This window comes from Pleurodeles waltl, chromosome 1_1, assembly GCF_031143425.1.
Source record: "Pleurodeles waltl isolate 20211129_DDA chromosome 1_1, aPleWal1.hap1.20221129, whole genome shotgun sequence".
Classification (NCBI taxonomy): Eukaryota; Metazoa; Chordata; class Amphibia; order Caudata; family Salamandridae; genus Pleurodeles; species Pleurodeles waltl.
Genome location: NC_090436.1, coordinates 995,804,567 through 995,826,834, shown reverse-complemented (window position 1 = coordinate 995,826,834; position 22,268 = coordinate 995,804,567). Strand labels below are relative to the sequence as shown.

The 22,268-nt window shown below is 47.1% G+C and overlaps 1 protein-coding gene across 2 annotated transcripts in view; it reads left to right on the top strand.

Moving 5' to 3' along the window:
• The window catches only part of USO1 (USO1 vesicle transport factor), a 565,160-nt gene that overhangs the window by 299,646 nt on the left and 243,246 nt on the right, over window positions 1–22,268 (top strand). For both annotated transcript variants that reach the window (XM_069230285.1, XM_069230286.1), the window contains exon 12: window positions 1,892–2,046. In XM_069230285.1, the coding sequence (XP_069086386.1) occupies window positions 1,892–2,046 (155 nt within the window). The remainder of the gene's footprint in view (window positions 1–1,891; window positions 2,047–22,268) is intronic.

Here is a 22,268-nt window from a genome sequence, read left to right as displayed (position 1 = left end):
CAGGAATCTGAGTTCCTAGGTTCAGGGGAGCCCCTAAATACAGAATTTAGGGGTGTGCTTAGGTCAGGGAGGGCAGTAGCCAATGGCTACTAGCCCAGAGGGTGGCTACACCCTCTTTGTGCCTCCTCCCAAGGGGAGGGGGTCACATTCCTATCCCTATTGGGGGGATCCTCCATCTGCAAGATGGAGGATTCCTAAAAGTCAGAGTCACTTCAGCTCAGGTTGCCTTAGGGGCTGTCCTGACTGGTCAGTGACTCCTCCTTGTTTTTCTCATTATCTCCTCCGGCCTTGCCGCCAAAAGTGGGGCCGTGGCCGGAGGGGGCGGGCAACTCCACTACATGGAATGCCCTGTGGTGCTGGAACAAAGGGGGTGAGCCTTTGAGGCTCACCGCCAGGTGTTACAGTTCCTGCAGGGTGAGGTGATAAGCATCTCCACCCAGTGCAGGCTTTGTTACTAGCCACAGAGTGACAAAGGCACTCTCCCCATGTGGCCAGCAACATGTCTCGAGTGTGGCAGGCTGCTAAAACCAGTCAGCCTACACAAGTAGTTGGTTAAGGTTTCAGGGGGCACCTCTAAGGTGCCCTCTGGGGTGTATTTTACAATAAAATGTACACTGGCATCAGTGTGCATTTATTGTGCTGAGAAGTTTGATACCAAACTTCCCAGTTTTAAGTGTAGCCATTATGGTGCTGTGGAGTTCGTGTTTGACAGACTCCCAGACCTTATAATCTTATGGCTACCCTGCACTTAGAATGCCTAAGGTTTTGCTTAGACACTGTAGGGGCACAGTGCTCATGCACTGGTGCCCTCACCTATGGTATAGTGTACCCTGCCTTAGGGCTGTAAGGCCTGCTAGAGGGGTGACTTATCTATACTGCATAGGCAGTGTGAGGTTGGCATGGCACCCTGAGGGGAGTGCCATGTCGACTTTCTCGTTTTGTCCTCACCAGCACACACAAGCTGGCAAGCAGTGTGTCTGTGCTGAGTGAGGGGTCCCCAGGGTGGCATAAGATATGCTGCAGCCCTTAGAGACCTTCCCTGGCATCTGGGCCCTTGGTACTAGGGGTACCAGTTACAAGGGACTTACCTGGATGCCAGGGTGTGCCAATTGTGTAAACAAAAGTACAGGTTAGGGAAAGGACACTGGTGCTGGGGCCTGGTTAGCAGGCCTCAGCACACTTTCAAATCAAAACATAGCATCAGCAAAGGCAAAAAGTCAGGGGGTAACCATGCCAAGGAGGCATTTCCTTACACAGACCTTCAGTGGGTGTCATACACCACTGACAGAAACCTCTCAGGATGGAGCCCTGCCCCATCTGAAGGCAGACCATGTGATTACCTCTTGAAAATATACAGCTGGCGAACACCATGTCCTAACCGATTGTGGGCTGCTTTGGAGCATTGTGAAGAGGCTGTGTTCCCTACATTCCTCATTTTCCCATGGAATTACTTCTTCCCCACCACCAGGGCTAAGGTTGCTCAGTGCATTTAATTTGAAGGACACATAAGAATGGCATTCGGTTGGTGTGCACCAACTGCAAGAGAGAGCCAGGACCAACTGATGGATTGCATGCCCCCTTCTCCTACACTGTGCAGATTACATTTGTAGATGCCTTACAGTAGATGTGCTTGTGTGCAAGCTGCAGTCGGGCAAATAATGACGCAGATTTTTTTTTTAGTGCATTCACATCATTCAAACCATTACAGGAAGAGATCATTCTCAGATTCATATGCGTAACTGTCGTTTCAGCGCTAAAGTATTAGCATAATTGATAACAAAACCTGAGTGCTTGAAAATATTACTATTGGAATACAATACAATGCAACGTAATGGTAGCTTACTGTTTTTATGTAAATGTATTTCAAATGTTTTGTGTATTCTAAATACAGGCCTGCAATTGTTGTACTACTGATGTCCATGGTGAATGAAAGGCAACCATTTGTCTTGCGCTGTGCTGTCCTTTACTGCTTCCAGTGCTTCTTGTACAAAAACCAAAAAGGACAAGGAGAAATTGTAGCAACACTACTTCCGTCCACCATAGATGGTAAAAATCCTCAACTTTTTATTTTTATTTTTTTTAAAGTAAAATAGTTATTACATTTCACAATCTTCAAAAGCCATAGGTGTATGAGTTGTAATTCTCCACTGGATAGAAATAGCACATTATTCACAAGTGTGTTATAGATGGTATAGAACTATAGTTCATAATTGATCACTGAAGACTAGTTAATTTACTTCTGTGCAGGGCACTGGACTTCCTCAAGCAACAAAGTTGCTTAATTTTTAATGTACTGTATATTTGCAGTGTGTGTGATGTGCAGCTTGCTTTGACTCTCTGTTTCTGCTTTACTAATAAATCTGTAGTCCCACATCCCATGGATTATGTAGCCCGTTGGAAAACAATTTTGAATGTCAAAGGTAACTTTAAATTAATGAAAAACTCATAAAAGAGCATGAATTGAAGTTGCAATAAAATTAGGTGGAACATTTCTAAATAGCATATATTCTCCTTTTTATCACACTTTTGAGCTAGTGTGTCCGTTAGTAATTGTTAATTTACCTTTTAAAAAATGATTGTTAATGGAGCTGAGCTTCAGGTTGAAAGATGCCATATCTCAAGTAGGCTATGTCTGTTCACTGCCTAATTTCTCACCACCCCTAGTTCAACGCTGGAAGCTTGAGCACATTGAACCCCATGTGGCCACGGATCCAGGAAAGTGGTCTACAGTTCTAAGTAAATTAAAAAGCTATCACCCAGAATTAATGTGAATCCCACCCAAAGTGATGTTTTAAAATTATAGTGGTATGGTTTCACTTCTCATGGTGCTGTTAGTTGTTTTGCAATCAGTTTTGTAATCAGGCTCCAGAATGGGTTATGTTTAAGGAGCAGGCCATTTGAAGTCTGAACTGGCTTTACACTTGAAGTTTAAAACTGAATAGAGTTACTAATAATCCTGGAGATGAACTAGCAACCAAGGTATGTGCCACTGAAGTACAGAACCCTCAAAAGCCCAAATATGGAAATGGCAGTTACAGCCATGATTTTTGGCTTTCAAAGTCATCCACTACATGGGAGGGTGGTTTGGATCCCTTCATCAAGATGGCTGCTGCACAGTGAGGCTATGCTGGCCAACTTTATCATCTGACAAAAATCAACGGTGTCAGGGTCCAAATGCTGCCTAATGGACTTTATGGCATGCCACAACAGAAGACATGCCATTATTTCAGGGGTAGCTGTTGCAGAAAAGCAGGAAAACACCTCAGCCAGACGAGGCCTACATCAGGACTTTGCAAACTGCTTCCACCCATCTCCTTGTGACAGCAAAGTCCATGAAGAAGGCAGGCCCCTGATTCCCAGGGCCTCACGCTGCTGTAGAGTGGCCGCAGCAAAACTGCTGCATAGTTGACGGCCCCTGCATTGGGCCCGCCAACCTCCACCAATGTGACGGATCCGCACTTGCATGCCGCACCACCTGAGGTCTGCCACGCCCAATGGTAGAGACACAACATGAGCCCATCTCGGTGAAAAACAGCCTAACATTACTTCTGCCCTTCACCCCCAGGTGGCAAGATCTCGCACGGACTTGAACGCTGTGCTACTGAGGTCCTATGCTCCACGGCTTGCTTGCTGCACCAGTCCCAGGGGTGCATCACTGACGGCCTCTTGCTGCCCTGAATAGAGCTCTTGTGCCGGGGGCCACTGGCCATCAGTGATGCAGTGAGCCTGTAAGTGAGCATCATTTCATTTAAGGCCTGCAACGCCTAGTGGTTGAGACACTATGCTGAGGACTGGCCTACGTGGGCTCCTGGTAGCATCCCATTGTGTGACCATGGCTCGCACCCTCTGGACTGGAGAGCTTTGGGTGAGGGGGGCACAGAAGAAGAGGGCCTGTGAATGACACCCAACCATCGGGACTGGCTGGCAGCCGTAGCGTAAGTGCCATAGAGGCAGGTGAGAGGCAGCAGGAGACCGATACAGATGGCAAGGGCCATGCAAGACGCAGATGAGTCCTGGGGCAGCCGTGACCACAGTCCACCACATGCTGATACGCACCTGTCCCCACTCCCATTTTCATCTGGCTTTGGGTCTGCACGTGTCCACCAACCCGCTACTGTTGACTTTGCGGTGTGGCGGCGCCCTGGAGGGACAGCAAAACATCACAACACTTACGGGCCATGCGTAGCTTGCTGACTGGGACACAGAGGCAGTCTACAGATGTGCTGCACAGAACTGTAGACCTCTCCGCGTTCCCACTTGCCTACTCCCTTGGCAAGTACTTTGGTTTTACCATCTGCTCATATCCCCTGAGCCCCTGGAGTGTGGGTCTGGGAGGTAGCACACCTCAGCTCACATCTCCTCTTCTCTACCAGTGCATCACAGTAAAGCTAGAGGCTTGTCAGTCCAAACTGGCATTCGAGGGGCAAAAGCCAAATGTGCCAATTAGACCAAGACAGAGGCCACTCCTCCCCCCTGCCCCATATCACCCCAGTCAACACAAAACACCACTGCACAAGTCCTAAACATCAAGGAAATGCTGGTGGACATCAAGAATAGCCTCCGCACCATCTATGCCAAAATAGATCCACTAGCCAGCTGCACTGACCACAAAAAAGGAGAGAGTAGACAAGCTCGACAACCATCTAGTGCAACTAGAAACCCGCACCTCCGATGTGGAGGACACGCGAGCTAACTCGGGAGAGCATCTCTTCCACATGGACAAAATCTGGGAAGTCATCAAGCAGAAAAATGAGGATGTAGAAGCTAGCTCCAGGCACAACAATCTTCGCATCATCGGGGTACCTAAATCCACTGACACTGACAGAATAGAAGATTACATTGAATGCATGCTGTGTGCACTGTTTGAGAAGGCCCTCTCTGTTATTTTCATCGTGGAATGAGCCCACTGCTCTGTTGGTCAAGCCAGGCTGGTCTACACATAAATCAGTAGACACCACGCAGAGAACTGCTTCCCATGCGTCTCTGTACTGCTGTTATGATTGGGGAACTGCCATGCCCATTCGCAAAAGGTTCCCCTGGCGCACGCAAAAGAGACTGTGCGATAAGGATTGGCCCTTTGTAAAATCCGTCTGCACTTTGCTTGCACACCCACTCATCTTAGTCTTAGTATATGGCCCCAGTACAGAGAGCCCAAAGTTGTTTGCAGAAGTCTTGCGTCTGGTTGCCATCATGTGCCCTGGAACCATTATCTGGGGTGGTGACTTGAACATCATCTTGATCAAACTACAGATCGGTCTATCAACTTCAGACAACCCCACCCAAATGCCACTGCAGAGCTCCACAGGCTTATGCATGACTATTGCCTATCTGGTGACTGAATACAATACATTCAGGCTATGCTGGATTTGGCACAGTAGGTCATCCCAAAACTGACGACAGACATACAAACTCACTTTTCGGAACTTCTTAATGACTGGCCGACAGCAGCTCTTCAAGTCATTCAATCTGGACTTTATACAGTCACCTTTGTAGCAAGATCTTGGACACTTCAGTTTCAGTCCACTCTCAGGCATGGCTCAAGCTCAGTTTTTTTTCCCCTAATGTGCAAAATACACTCACGATCATAACCTTTGAGTCACACTTATTTAGGACAAAATGGGATTCAGCTCTAGAGCGAGTCAATGACAGTAAAGGAACAGCCCAGTCCCTTGGTCTACAGTCGTACTCTAAAGATTCTAGACAATTTAGAAGACTTTGAGGATTTGGCAAGGGTTTTTCATTTGAAGACGCACAAACACTTTCGGTGCAACAGTTGCAATTAAATCCCCTCTATAAAACCTGTGGCGAACAAACTAGAAGAGGAAAAAGAGCCTTGCCCCTCCTCTATCTCGTCCTGTTCTTCCTCAGCCAGTGCAAGAAAGCAGCTCTAGTGTTCCCTTTTTGGAAAACAGTTTACAGGTGGGAGGACAGGTATCCTACTTTTCACATCAATGAAGGTCAATAACATCGGACCTCGCAGTATTACAAATTGTGGAAAAAGAATGTGCCTTAACCTTCCAACAGTTTTCCCCCCTCCCTTCCTCTCCAGCCATATCCCCTGCCTCAAGAGCATCTACAGCTCCTCCAGTACAAGGTCCAATCCCTTCTCCTAAAACTTGCATTGGAGTTGGTTCCAGAGCAGGAATGGGGTCAGGGATACTATGGAATTTTCTGATCCCCAAAAAGGACGCCGATTTTCACCCGATCGAAGACCTTAGGATTTTAAGCGGGTTACTCAAATAGGGAAAGTTAAAAATGCTGCCCCTGGCTCAGTTCCTTCTTGCACTGGAAACTGAAGACCAAATGGTATCTATCGACCTGATGAATGTTTAGTTCCACATCCCTATCTTCCTGTCACTGGAAGTTTTCTTCGCTTCACAGTGGGATCCCAGCACAGTTTTCAGTCCTTCTGTTTGCCCTCACTTATGCTCTTTGAGTCTTCACTAAGGTGTTGTCAGTGTTAAAGGCCCATCTGAGAAGGTCGGGAATCCTGGTATTCTCTTACCTGGATGATTGGTTCATCAAACCCAGCTATTCAGACTTGTCTAACAACTCAGATGTTGTTAGACCTGGGCTTTTCCATGAACAAACCCAAATCTCACCTGGTGCCCTCTCAGCACATCCTGTTTATAGGGGCAGTACTGGACACTACTGGGAATTCAGCCTTTCGTCCTTCTCAAAGGATTCACAACATTCAGGCTGTGATTCCATTTCAGTATGGAGAGGTCATACCAGTCCTGAAGGTTGTACGACTGCTCGGTCTGCTACCCTCTGCTTTCTGTCTGTAACTCATGCACGCTGCCGCTTGAGGGCCCTCAAGTGTTACCTCCGTAGGCAGTGGTTCAAACACAACAGATCTACAAGTATTCGTCAAGATCTCCAGAGAGTGCAATGGATCTGAAATGGTGGGGAATGGACTCAGCCTTTCTCATGGACTGCAGTTTTTGCCCTCCCTTTCCAATGACAAAAGTGACCACAGATGCCCTCACTTTAGGGTAGGGAGCCCTTCTTGAGGAACTGGCCTCTGGTCTCCAGAAGAACAGAGTTTACACATCAATCTCTTGGAATTGCAGGCAATACATCTAGCTCTTAAGTTCTTTTTCCCTTCCCTCTGTGATCAGTCTGTCCAGATCTTAACGGATAACACAACTGCATTGTGCTGCATCAACAAGGTGGAATGGGGGGGGGGAGGTCATCTCTTCTCGACAACTCTAGTCCTGGTATAAGGAGCATAAGATTTGCATAATAGCCAATCACCTGGTCAGAGTGCTCAAAGTATGTGCAGACAGTCTAGTCTGCATTATGTTGCAGATCTAAAGTGGTGTCTCCATTCAGAAGTATTAAAAATCATATTCTGACAATAGGGGAATATGGATATAGACCTGTTTGTCATTCAGGAGAATGCACACTGCCCCACATTCAGAACCCTGCAGTATACAGACCTGGTAGCTAAGGGCCACTGTTAAACCTGTCAGCCTTAGGGTGGTCATCCCCCAACTTTTTCTCTGCCTCCCTTCATTTTTCTGACACTGATTTTGTTGGTTTTAGGACTCTGCACACTTTAACAATGTTCTCCAGTGGTAATGTGCATATGCTCTCTCCCATAAAAATTGTCACATTGGTTCCTACCCAATTGGCATATTTAATTTACCTTTAAGTCCCTAGTAAAGTGCACAACATGTGCGCAGGGTCTGTAAATTAAATGCTACTAGTGGGCCTGCAGCACTGATTGTGCCACCCACATAAGTAGCCCTTTAACCATGTCTCAGGCCTGCCATTGCAAGGCCTGTGTGTGCAGTTTCACTGCCACTTCGACTTGCATTTAAAATTGCTTGCCAAGCCCTAAACTCCCCTCTTTCTACATATGTCACCCCTAAGGTAGGTCCTATGTAACCCATAAGGCAGGATGCTATGTAGGTAAAAAAAGGCAAGACATGTACTTATGTGTTTTGCATGTCCTAAAATTAGTTTTTCGCTACTGTGAAGCCTGCTCCTCTCATAGACTAACATTAGAACTCCCCTCATATACTTGTGAATGGTAGATTCTGATCTGGAAGTAGTGGCTCTGTCATGTTTAGTATTTCCAGAATGGTAATAGATAATCCTGTTTACTGGTAAAGTTCGATTTAATATTACTATGTAGAAATGCCACTTTTAGAAAGTGGGAATTTCTGATGGATACAGCTACCTGTGGATTCCTCACCTTATGAATTCGTCCTTGCGCCAGCATCCGACGGAAAGTCTTCTTCCTTGCTGTCCACGTCGACGAGGACGTCATAATGGCACGGCTCCACGTGACTCCATCTGACGTCACTGTGCCAATTAGAGGTCCTCGTCGGCGTGCTGACGTCAGTTTCACCTCATTTTTTTTGTGCCTTTGAGGCGAACAGGTGAGAACCGACCCAGAAAAATACATATACACAAGAACACTTCCCATAATTGCATGTATCCACCAGAAAAAGCGTTACCGAAGGTAAGTAACTTGTTCTTCTTTGCACTTACTGCAGGTCTGTGCCTTACAGCCCATCTCCAAATTCATATCTGGTTTGTGCTGGTTGACAGCTCCCCTTGTGCACTCCTCCCAGACAACCACAAACACAGGTCACTCAGTCACATCTGCATTCATCTACATACTGAATGGGTTTTCCTGGGCAGGAAGGGTGGAGGTGCTTACACTTACATTTTAAAGGCCAGTGGCTTGCCCTCACACGAAGGAATGATAACCCTGCACATGGATCCTGGCAGACAGGACTGAGCTGAAAGGGGAACTTACTCATTTGAAATCTTCCCCCCAACCCCACTTCAAAGGCATTTTGTGGTATATAAGCTGAGTGTCTGACCCCACCAAGACAGACACTTCTGGACCTACACCTGCACACTTTGAGAGGAACTCCCTGGCTGCCCAGAGGACTCATGTGGACTGTTTTGCTGAGGAGGACTACTGCCCTGCTGGCCGTTGACTCTGCTGGAAGGACTCTGCCTTCTTCCTAAAGTGCTCCTGTTTGAGCTAGCCTCCTGTTTCTGAAGTCTCAGGGCCAACAAAGACTTCACCTGCTCAAGAAAATTCTCGTGCTTTGAAAATCGAAGCAACGCCTGCAGAAAATTGACACAAAGCCTGCATTGCAGCTGGAAAATTGCCGCACTGCCGTCGGAACAACGCAGCACTGACTTCCTGGCAGAAAGTTTGACGCAGCGCCTGCCTTGCGATAAAAAAATTGACGCATTGCCTGCCGTATCGACGCCTCTCTTGCTCTTTCTACCAGCGCTTCAAGGATTTTCAACGCATCGTCCATGGGCGTCAAAATATCCCCACATCACAGTAAAAAACCAAGACTGTGTGACTGAAAAACAATGCAATCCCTTGCAGGGTGGAAAGAAATGATGCATCCTCTGTGCCGCTCCAGAAAATCTAACTACACCTTATTTTTGCACACATCTCCTCCTCTGCGGTCGCCGTGCATCAATATTTTTGACATTACACAGAAACCAGTATTGATTTTTAAGGATTGAAACTCATAATTTTTTTTAAACTGATATTTCAACTTGTGCTTATTGGATCTCGGGCACCAACTCCATATTAGATCTAATTCTGACATGTAGCGCCAGTGCTCCGAGTTTAGAAGCATTCTTCATGCTTTTTCAAGCTTTTGTCACCATAAGGTGAAATTGGACTCTAAAATAAGTCCGACCACTGTAAGGTTTGTAACCTGTCTCTTCACTGATCATGATGACTCCACTTGCGAGGCGTGCCTTCCCTCTCACTCAAAGAAGACCCTCTGATATTAACATAAAAGCAGCTGAGCACATCAGAAGATGCAGTGGCAAGGCTTGATAATATCCCAAATTGTGGACAAATAGGCACTACTCGACTTGGAGGAAGGTGAGGATGCCTGTCCTTCGGGCATTCTGACTCATTAGTCATGGTCCAGTCCAGAGTTGACCTTTTCCTCATACAAAGAACAGGAAGAAGTAAAAAAGTGGTTCCTCTCACCTCAACTACCTCTGTCCCTTGGGGACGAATAAAGTCGTTCCCAAGGGTTGTGAGTATGGTTGGCACCAATATATGGGCTAAGTCTCAAAGAAGGCCTTTTCAGAGGCAGAGTACCACTTCCCAGGTTATCGGGCACTGAGCCATCCAACAAGCATGAGCCTTTGGGCCTCCACTACCTTTGAGCTGCGGTTGGCACAAACCAAAGGCTTCAGTGTCCAGGGGCCACAGTGCTTCTGATCCCGGACATTGACCCTCCCTGGTTGTCGAGCCCTCAGATCCTTCACAACAAGTTTCAGTGCCCTACGAAGCTGCAGATTCCTTCACCATGGCAAACCTCTACTCCAAAGCCACTCTCAACTCAGAAGCTTCCATTGGTGGCTGGCTCTAACAACTCAAAGCAAACCATCTTACAGGGGCTGCAAGATAAGTTTGATGCACAGCAAAAAAGACTTCTTATCCATCCCCAAACAGGGATATTTCAACAAAGCTCCCTCCACCAAAACATTCAAAGACTTTGCATCAGAAACTGACATGTGAGGTATTGCCCTCTTCAGAGACCCCTCCTGCTCTCAAGCCTTAACAAGCATTTGCAATGCAGTATGTCTCGCATTTTCTTGAGGTAGAGGTATTGGCATTGTAAATTCAGAACTGGACTTTACTTGGCACATAAGTTCGTCAACCGTGTCTCATAATTTCGTCTTTGCCATATTTTGTTGGTCACTGGTGGTTACTGACATCAGCAATCACATGCCCTTGAGGAGGGATGAGTAGATGATTGCACTACCTCGAGTTGTGTAAACGTCTGAACAGAAATTGGAAAATAAGACTGGAAAAGTGTTCTCTTTTTATTTTAACAGAATGAAAAGTCTTGCAAGCATTCTTGCTTCACATTTCAATGATCAGAGCAGCCTGAGAAGATTTATGGTTCCAATAAAGGCGATAAGCAATTCCCTGTGTGCAATGTCGTGAGAGTTTCAAATCATTTCTTCTAGGTTTAGCTGCAAGTAGGAAATTGGCTCTGCATATACTATTTCAGAGTAAGAAATAGTGTGCACAGAGTCCAAGGGTACTTCCCCTTAGAGGTAAGATAGTGGCAAAATTGGATAATTCTAATGCTCTATTTTGTGGTAGTGTGGTCGAGCAGTAGGCTTATCAGAGGATAGTGTTAAGCATTTGTTGTACACACACAGGCAATAAATGAGGAACACACACTCAGACTTATTCCAGGCCAATAGGTTTTTATATAGAAAAATATATTTTATTTTAAGAACCACCAGTTCAAGATTTGCAGTAAACACTTTAAATGCAAGGTACTTCACTTAGATACTTTAGGAACTTTGAATAAAATCAATATCATATAAAGTCTTTGTAAAAATGGCAATAAACTATTTTCAAAGTGGACACTGCAAAAAATTAACAGTTCACGGGGGAGGTAATTAAAGGGTAGTTTGTGAGGTAAGTAAAACAATTACAAGTCTCAGTTCTGGGGCATAGGCAGCCCACCGTTGGGGGTTCAAGGTAACCCCAAAGTTACCACACCAGCAGCTTTGGGCCAGTCAGGTGCAGAGGTCAAAGAGGTGCCCAAAACACATAGGCGCCTATGGAGAACAGGGGTGCTCCGGTTCCAGTCTGCCAGCAGGTAAGTTCCTGCGTCCTCAGGGGGCAAACCAGGAGGGTTTTGTAGAGCACTGGGGGGGGGGGACACAAGTAGGCACACAAAACACACCCTCAACGGCACAGAGGCGGCCGGGTGCAGTGTGCAAAGCAGGCGTCGGGTTTTGTATTGTTTCAATGGAGGGACCCGGGGTCCACTCTAGCGGTGCAGGCAGGCACAGGGGGGGGGGGCTTCCCGGGATAGCCACCACCTGGGCTAGGCAGATGGTCGCCTGGGGTCACTCCTGCGCTGAGGTTCAGTTCCTTCAGGTCCTAGAGGCTGCGGGTGCAGTGCTGGTTCCAGGCGTCAGGTCCCTTGTTACAGGCAGTCGCGGTCAGGGGTAGCCTCTGGATTCTCTCTGCAGGCGTCGCTGTGGGGGTTCAGGGGGTCATCTCTGGCTACTCACGGTCATCTCTGGCTACTCACGGTAGCCGGGCAGTCCTCCCTGAGGTGTTTGTTCTCTGGATCTCGAGCCGGGGGAGTCTGGTGCAGAGCGTGAAGTCTCACACTTCCGGCAGGAAACGTGCAGTCTTTGAAAGTTGCTTCTTTGTTGCAAAGAAGTTGCTGGTTTTGAGCAGGGCCGCGTCTCACAGGAGTTTCTTGGTCCTTTAGTCCAGAGGCTTCAGAGGTCGCTGGTCCCTGTCGGATGCGTCGCTGGTTGCAGGTTTTTGAAGTTGGAAACAGGCCGGTAGGGCTGGGGCCAAAGCAGTTGTCGTCGACGGTTTTACAGTTCCTGCAGGGGGAGGTGAGAAGCACCTCGTCCCAGTACAGGCTTTGTTCCTGGCCACAGTGACAAAGGCACTGTCCCCATGTGGCCAGTAACATGTCTGGTGTGTGGCAGGCTGGCAGAAACTGGTCAGCCTACACTAGAAGTCGGATTGGTATTCAGGGGGCATCTCTAAGATGCCCTCCGGGTTTATGTTACAATAAATTGCACACTGGCATTATTTATTGTGCTGAGAAGTTTGATACCAAACTTCCCAGATTTCAGTGTAGCCATTATGGAACTGTGGAGTTCGTGTTTGACAAACTCCCAGACCATATACTCTGATTGCTACCCTGCACTTACAATGTCTAAGGTTTTGCTAAGACACTGTAGGAGCATAGTGCTCAAGCACATATGCTCTCACCTGTGGTATAGTGCACCGTGCCTTAGGGCTGTAAGGCCTGCTAGAGGGGTGACTTACCTATGCCACAGGCAGTGTGAGGTTGGCATGGCACCCTGAGGGGAGTGCCATGTTGACTTAGTCTTTTTCTCCCCACCAGCACACACAAGCTACGAGGCAGTGTGCATGTGCTGAGTAAGGGGGTCACCAGGGTGGCATAAGACATGCTGCAGCCCTTGGAGACCTTCCCTGGCATCAGGGCCCTTGGTACCAGGGGTACCAGTCACAAGGGACTTAGCTGAGTGCCATGGCTGTGCCAATTGTGGAGACAAAGGTACAGTTTAGGGAAAGAACACTGGTGCTGGGGCCTGGTTAGCAGGGTCCCAGCACACTTTCAATCAAAACTTAGCATCAGCAAAGGCAAAAAAGTTAGGGGGTAACCATGCCAAGGAGGCATTTCCTTACACTGCATTGTACCAGAAAGTGCATATTGTGGCTTTCGTGAGTAGTGAGCTGAACGGCCGGGTGTTGTTTTGTAAAATAAGCTTATTTTAGGAGCCAGAGGTTAACGAGGACAACACTGGAATAAAGCCAAAACTAATGTCAGCGACATGGGTGGCATGGAATGCTGCAATAAAACAATGGCAACTACCAGCCTAAAACACCCACAGTGAAAGGGGATGTAGGAGGCTGGACTGGCTTGTAGTGAGTACCAAGGGGTACTTGCACCAGGCCCAGTTATCCCTTATTAGTGTATAGGGTGTCTAGCAGCTTAGGCTGATAGATAATGGTAGCTTAGCAGAGCAGCTTAGGCTGAACTAGGAGACGTGTGAAGCTACTACAGTACCACTTAGTGTCATATGCACAATATCATAAGAAAACACAATACACAGTTATACTAAAAATAAAGGTACTTTATTTTTATGACAATATGCCAAAGTATCTTAGAGTGTACCCTCAGTGAGAGGATAGGAAATATACACAAGATATATATACACAATAGCAAAAATATGCAGTATAGTCTTAGAAAACAGTGCAAACAATGTATAGTTACAATAGGATGCAATGGGGAAACATAGGGATAGGGGCAACACAAACCATATACTCCAGAAGTGGAATGCGAACCACGAATGGACCCCAAACCTATGTGACCTTGTAGAGGGTCGCTGGGACTATTAGAAAATAGTGAGAGTTAGAAAAATAACCCTCCCCAAGACCCTGAAAAGTGGGTGCAAAGTGCACTAAAGTTCCCCTAAGGACAAAAGAGTCGTGTTAGAGGAATAATGCAGGAAAGACACAAACCAGCAATGCAACAACTGTGGATTTCCAATCTAGGGTACCTGTGGAACAAGGGGACCAAGTCCAAAAGTCACAAGCAAGTCGGAGATGGGCAGATGCCCAGGAAATGCCAGCTGCGGGTGCAAAGAAGCTTCGACTGGACAGAAGAAGCTGAGGTTTCTGCAGGAACGAAAAGGGCTAGAGACTTCCCCTTTGGTGGACGGATCCCTCTCGCCTTGGAGAGTCGTGCAGAAGTGTTTTCCCGCCGGAAGGACGCCAACAAGCCTTGCTACACGCAAATCGTGCGTTTGGCGTTTTTGGACGCTGCTGTGGCCCAGGAGGGACCAGGAGGTCGCAAATTGGACCTGCAGAGAGAGGAGACGTCGAGCAAGACAAAGAGCCCTCACTGAAGCAGGTAGCACCCGGAGAAGTGCCAGAAACAGGCACTACGAGGATGCGTGAAACGGTGCTCGCCGAAGTTGCACAAAGGAGTCCCACGTCGCCGGAGACCAACTTAGAAAGTCGTGCAATGCAGGTTAGAGTGCCGTGGACCCAGGCTTGGCTGTGCACGAAGGATTTCCGCCGGAAGTGCACAGGGGCCGGAGTAGCTGCAAAGTCGCGGTTCCCAGCAATGCAGCCCAGCGAGGTGAGGCAAGGACTTACCTCCACCAAACTTGGGCTGAAGAGTCACTGGACTGTGGGGGTCACTTGGACAGCGTCGCTGGATTCGAGGGACCTCGCTCGTCGTGCTGAGAGGAGACCCAAGGGACCGGTAATGCAGCTTTTTGGTGCCTGCGGTTGCAGGGGGAAGATTCCGTCGACCCACGGGAGATTTCTTCGGAGCTTCTGGTGCAGAGAGGAGGCAGACTACCCCCACAGCATGCACAAGCAGGAAAACAGTCGAGAAGGCGGCAGGATCAGCGTTACAGAGTTGCAGTAGTCGTCGTTGCTACTATGTTGCAGGTTTGCAGGCTTCCAGCGCGGTCAGCGGTCGATTCCTTATCAGAAGGTGAAGAGAGAGATGCAGAGGAACTCGGCTGAGCTCATGCATTCGTTATCTAAAGTTTCCCCAGAGACAGAGACCCTAAATAGCCAGAAAAGAGGGTTTGGCTACCTAGGAGAGAGGAAAGGCTACTAACACCTGAAGGAGCCTATCAGCAGGAGTCTCTGACGTCACCTGGTGGCACTGGCCACTCAGAGCAGTCCAGTGTGCCAGCAGCACCTCTGTTTCCATGATGGCAGAGGTCTGGAGCACACTGGAGGAGCTCTGGACACCTCCCAGGGGAGGTGCAGGTCAGGGGAGTGGTCACTCCCCTTTCCTTTGTCCAGTTTCGCGCCAGAGCAGGGGCTAAGGGGTCCCTGAACCGGTGTAGACTGGCTTATGCAGAATTAGGCACATCTGTGCCCAACAAAGCATTTCCAGAGGCTGGGGGAGGCTACTCCTCCCCTGCCTTCACACCATTTTCCAAAGGGAGAGGGTGTCACACCCTCTCTCAGAGGAAGTTCTTTGTTCTGCCATCCTGGGCCAGGCCTGGCTGGACCCCAGGAGGGCAGCTGCCTGTCTGAGGGGTTGGCAGCAGCTGCAGTGAAACCCCAGGAAGGGCAGTCTGGCAGTACCAGGGTCTGTGCTACAGACAACTGGGATCATGGAATTGTACCAACAATGCCAGGATGGCATAGAGGGGGCAATTCCATGATCATAGACATGTTACATGGCCATATTCGGAGTTACCATGGTGAAGCTACATATAGGTAGTGACCTATATGTAGTGCACGCGTGTAATGGTGTCCCCGCACTCACAAAGTTCAGTGAATTGGCTCTGAACAATGTGGGGGCACCTTGGCTAGTGCCAGGGTGCCCTCACACTAAGTAACTTGGCACCTAACCTTTACCAGGTGAAGGTTAGACATATAGGTGACTTATAAGTTACTTAAGTGCAGTGTAAAATGGCTGTGAAATAACGTGGACGTTATTTCACTCAGGCTGCAGTGGCAGGCCTGTGTAAGAATTGTCAGAGCTCCCTATGGGTGGCAAAAGAAATGCTGTAGCCCATAGGGATCTCCTGGAACCCCAATACCCTGGGTACCTCAGTACCATATACTAGGGAATTATAAGGGTGTTCCAGTAAGCCAATGTAAATTGGTAAAAATGGTCACTAGCCTGTCAGTGACAATTTGGAAAGAAATGAGAGAGCATAACCACTGAGGTTCTGATTAGCAGAGCCTCAGTGAGACAGTTAGTCACTACACAGGTAACACATTCAGGCACACTTATGAGCACTGGGGCCCTGGGTTACCAGGGTCCCAGTGACACATACAACTAAAACAACATATATACAGTGAAAAATGGGGGTAACATGCCAGGCAAGATGGTACTTTCCTACAGGGGAGCACCAAAGAAATGACAAAAATAGTCAGTCACAGCAACAGAGAAAGAAACCAAAGTGAAATAATACAGTAGTTGGTCACTGCTCTGAAACAGAAAAAGGAGGGAGAAAATGGCAGAACAAGTTTTTTTTTTTAAAGGACGCTGCAATCAACAAATTAAATTGCTTTAAGCCATAAGAAGTATAATAAAAGTATACCCGATGTTGAACGCTTACACTCAACCTAAAAACGAAGGGCCAGGGACACAAACCATCTCCCATATGTTCCATCTCCTCCTCTTCCAATACTGTCACCACCTCCATGCCCACACACTCACCTGAAGGACCCCATTCTCCTATGAGGAAAGCAGCCCCTTTGGCCCTGCTGATCTTTGAGTCACCATTTGACTCGGGGACCCACAGATGCCTTTTGAGACAATTATCCTCGATCCCCTGCGGGATCCAGATCTGGATCTTTATCCTGTAAGGACATCTTCCCAAAACGACACCATAGCCTACCACTTGCTTCCATGAGGAAGACTGTTAACACATGGAGACGTTGTCCAAGACGGAGAGAACCACACAGTTCCTCTGTATGTAAAAGGGAATGCTAAATTCGGACCCCAGACGGTTTTAGGGTGCTCCTCATGGCAGGGCTCCAACACTGTGTGTTTAAAAAAGTATAAACCTTTCCCCAGCGACCCACCCTACATCATGTCCCTCCCAACTTTCTTGTATTTCACACAGCACACTAGCAGGTTTCTGTTCAGGTCATGGATGAAGCTCCCTGACAACAAGTATAGAAAGCTGGATGCAGCCAGTAAAATGGTGGCAGTAAGAGCTACGACCCACCGTAGGATACTCCAATCAGTCTGCCTCCTCTCCCGTGATAACAGGGGTCAGTGGGACGAGATACAGGAGCTAGTCGAACATGTCACAGACAAGTCTAAATAGAGGTGGGGAGGAGATAGTCGTAGAGTGGGAAGCTATCTGCAGTGCCACCGTATGCTGCACCCTTGATGCTGAAGACACCTTATCACAGGGAAAGGCAGCACAAGCATCATCATCAAATTACATGCTTGGCTCTGCATTTTAGACTTCAAGCCGCCGGTCCAGTCACATCTCTTCATCTTGCCCTCCGATGGAGAACATCTATTCGACCCCCAGGTTGATCAAATGTTAGAAAAAAATAAACATAGACACCAACTCTGCAAAAGCCCTTCAGAACCCATTCTCCAGGGGCTCTTTTTGGAGACACCAGCAGGGAGCAGGCTCCAAAGGCCCCAGACCTTATCCCCTCATACCAGTAGTATCAGGCACACCATTAAGAACAGCAAAAACAGGGACAGGGGTAAAAGAGGTTCCAGTACAGGGGCCTCCACGTCCACTGGCTCCCTTGCCTCAACTACAAGATTCACTTTCCTACTGGCAGGATATGACTTCAGAGAAATGTGTTAGCGGTGGTCCACCACAGATACTGCCTAGAACTTCATAACACCCTCCCAACATACTACACGTGAGCTACCATCAGTGCAAGGAAATTTATGCTCTTTACTGCTTCATCCCTGGAAAGGACAGCTTCTTCAGACCCATTTAGACAGTGGGCCACTCAAACACTACATCCTCTCTGAAAGCTTCCATATAGTAATGTTGCGGGGTGTCACCTCTGTGATTCAACAAGGCGTTAAACTTCAAGGTCGCCTACAGCCCAATTAATCCTGCCTATCGGCTACTGGGCTTCTTGGTAAGATACCGTCATTATGAATTCAGGGCACTTCCTTTTAGCATCACCACTGCTCCAGGGGTCTTCCGAAGGTGCTGAGGAGTAGTAGCCATCCCTGGAGGAGGTGAGACATCCATGTTTTTTCTTAGCTTGACAATTGGCTGATTAAGGGCATAGGCAAGCACCAGTGCCTAGCAGATACCTAGGCTACCTTTTAACTCCTACACTGCCTAAGGTTCTTAATAAATGCCACCAAATCCTGTCTACAGCTCTTTCAAATGTAACCCTTTCCAAGAGCAGTACGAAAAGCCTATGTCAGCCCACAGGAAGTTCTGGCTTTACAGCATCCCACCTCTTTTTCAGCCAAATCGTTAACTCCCCAGCAAGAACCTTTAGAAACTCCTGGGCATGATAGCTTCCTGCATTTCCATAGTACCCCACGTCCTTCTCCACATGCATCCACTACAACAATGCTTTGACGATTGTCTCAAGGTCAATTAAAAATGTGAGAAATTGGGTAACTGGTTGAGGAGGGTGAGCCCCTATTCAAGAAGCAGCCAAAATTGTTGGCTGAGTGAGGCACAAGCTTCCTCAAAAATTATCCTGTGCTCCACCCTCTGGTAGCTTAGCATAACACATTCAGGCTTAACTTGGAGGCAGTGTGTGAAGTATTTATGCAGCACTTCAAACCATAATAAAGTAAAAATACAAAACTGACAAAAATAAAGTCGAAGGTATGCAGGTTTACAAATGTCAGTAAATACAGTACTTAAAAGCACAAAGCGCTAACTGAGGATATCTAGTTGTGCTGGACTGGGACAAAGTCACACGTTAAGGCTGGCTGCAATAAAGTGCAGGCTTGGCTACAGGTGCCCAGTTAGACCTGCTCAACAAAGTACCTTAAATCTTGGTTTTGAGGTCCTGCGTCAAAGATGCACAGATTCAGAAGTGTACTAACTAGTTGAAATATGGGGTCCAATATTTATACCTGGGCCTTCCTTCCTATGAAGTGGAGACGTTTTTAGAAGTTGCCCTTTAAACTTCCCAGGCATTCTACCTCCCCCGGCTCCAGACTAACCTCAAGGGTTATGCAGCCCTTTGGTGGAGGCAGTACACAGCCTATTCAAATGTAAATAGGTTTGTGCCAAACCCCTTCCTCCCATCCTGCCAGTGATGGCACATCCAGGCACACCTAAGTTCCCTATTGTGTGTGGCTTTCTAGGAGAAATACATAACACCCAACTGTCAACTACACCCATTCATGTGAGCCCGAGAAAGGCTGCAGGCACTAAATGGCTAAGGCAGGAAAATGCCAACTTTCTACAAGTGGCATTTTCAGAATAATAATTTCAAATCTGTCTTCACCATGCAGAGGAATTTTTCATTACAATTCCAAAGACACCAAGCATGAACTGGTACCTGTTCCCATTTGGAAGTTACAGCGTATTAAATGAAATAAGGTTATTCCAATGTGATCCTATGGGGGAAGCAATCCTTGCAGTAGTGATAAGACGAATTTAGGAGTTTTTCACTACCAGCATATGTAAAACTAAGAAGTACATGTCCAACTTCTTATTACATACCCTACCCCCTGCCCTCTGGGCTGTCCAGGGCGCCTATCGTACGGAGTGACTTAAATATATTAAAAAGAGCCTGGAAAAATATGTATTTTTTCTGATCAAAATGACAGTTTAGAACTGCACACTCAGGCTGGAATGGAGTACCTGAGACATGTTTAACATGCTGCTTAAGTGGGTGGCACAATCAGTGCTGCAGGCCCACTAGTAGCGTTTAATTTACAGGCCCCCTGGGCACCGGTAGTGCCACTTTACCAAGGTCTTACAGGAAATTGCATATGACAATTGGTTATTAGCGAATTCTACCATGTTCTAGTGAAACAGCACAAACGGTTTACAATGGTTGGAAGTGGTAAAGTGTACAGCGGCCCAAAGTCTGCAAAATAGAAGGGATGAAGGCAGTACCTTAGAGGGGAAAACCATGCCCAGGATCCCAGGTTTAACAACTAGTATTGGGAAAGGATTGTGCCCATCACTCTCTACGATGGTGGAACAGCAACAATTTGGTTGATGGTTGCCTCTGTCTCAGCCACATGACCATACAAAAAGTGTGGGCTTCTCCTTACCAGGGGCATCATGACAACTACTTCCAGCTCCTTGCTGAATGTTTTGCCCTTAACGACTTCCTTCGCCTTATTCAAGATGAGTTTGTTCTAATTAAAACAGACAACATGACAGCAATGTACTACACCCAGAAATAGAGTGTTACTCAGTGTTTAACATTTAATTGGGCACTCTGCTACCACATCCACCTCATGTCTGGGGATGGACAACAACTTGGCCAGCCTGCAGCAGGATGCATCTGCAAGTCCATGACTGGGAACTCAGTGTGCATCTCCTCTGTCACTAATTTCAGCACAGGAGCACGCCACACATGGACCTATTCTCAACCCTTGAAATTGCAAAATGGCCAAACTTTGCCTCCATGTTTTACATCAACAATCAGTGGGCAATGCACTGTGGGTGAACTGGGGTCAAGGGGCTTTGCTTAAGCTTTTCTGCCTTTCCCACCCCCTTCATTCATGGTCAAAACCATGTGTCAGACCTTTCCAACCCTCATCCTTGTAGCACCCTCCTGACCCAGACGGCCCTGGTACACAGCACTCCTTGACATATCAATCAAGCCGCACAAGAAACTCCTCAAAAGGCCAAACCGTCTCTAAGGTTTTCAAAGCCAAACTAGACCTCCAAGTTCAAAACTCACCATAGCGATTTGGCAACTGAGGTCTTAGGGTTTGGCTGCCTACATCTTCCACAAGAATGCATGAGCATCTTAGGAGAGTTCCACAGGCCTGCCATATGAGCCTGCTACACAGCAGCGTGGAAAGAATTTGTCCATTTACTACAAGCCCAAACATTTGGACCCCTCTAAAGCTGGCAGTCCAGGGCATTATCCACTACTTTCTGAACGTGCTAAATTCAGGTTTGCCGGCAATTCCGTAATGCTCCATTTAGCAGCCATAGATGCTTATATGCAAACCAGGGACTATTGCTCCCTTTTCTGCAAAACAGTAGTTAAAGCCTTTTTGCAGGGTCATCCCTCTTTAAGTTCCCCCTTCACCTGCATGTAATCTCAATCTAGTCTTCACTAGAATAATTTGACCCCCATTTCAGCTTTTGCACTCTTTCCCTCTCCAGACTCCTCCTAGAAAGTAGCTTTTCTTGTAGCCATAATATATCTTAGATTTATTAATAAGCTGGAAGCCCTCACATTATAAGAACCCCATTTTCACGTTCATAAATATGGAGTGGTACGCAGGACTAACCCAAAGTTCCTTCCCAGGGTGTTTTCTCCTTTTCAGCGTAATCAAACCTTGGAAGTACCAGTTTTTTTTTCCTACTTAGCCAGACTCAGTAGGTGACAGATTCCTTCAAACTTAAGACTTCAAACTAGCTCTTGAGTACTGCCTTGACCGGTCCATGCCCTTTTAAAAAGCTGACTAGTTGTTCATAGCCTTTGCTAAACCCTTCTAGTTCCAGCCCATTTCCAAAACAGGCATTGCCAGATAGTCATGTACGTTCATACTTGCCATCAGTGTGCAATCTACATGCAGAAATGCGGCAACCGTGGATTTTTAGGGAAATATCCCATTGGCCAACATATACAAAGCTTCTAATTTCTCCACTGCACACGCCTTTATTAGACATTAATTTATATATATATTAGCCAGGCAGTGTTTAGCCTAACTTTGGTCAGGACACTATTTGAAACATCTGCATCATCCACATGGTAGCCACCACTAGTAGCGTGGTCCTTCTTTATAGTCTATGCACAACTATAAAGCACATGCTACAAATGGAAAATGTTACCCTGTAAGCATCTCTTCTTTGACTGCAGAGCTGTAGACTTACATGCACCCACCTCCTCCCCAGAAGCGTGTGGCTCTGATTACAGATCTTGTCTTTTATTACCTAACTTCCTTTCGCAATATGAATGTGCACCTTTCTGCGTTTACTCACCACTGCATATTACTGTCACTGGCTGTGCAGAAAACATTCTAACATTGAGTTGGTGCCTTTGCACATTGTTAACTAAGGGAGTAATCACACTGCACCTTTGACTTGAAAGACTT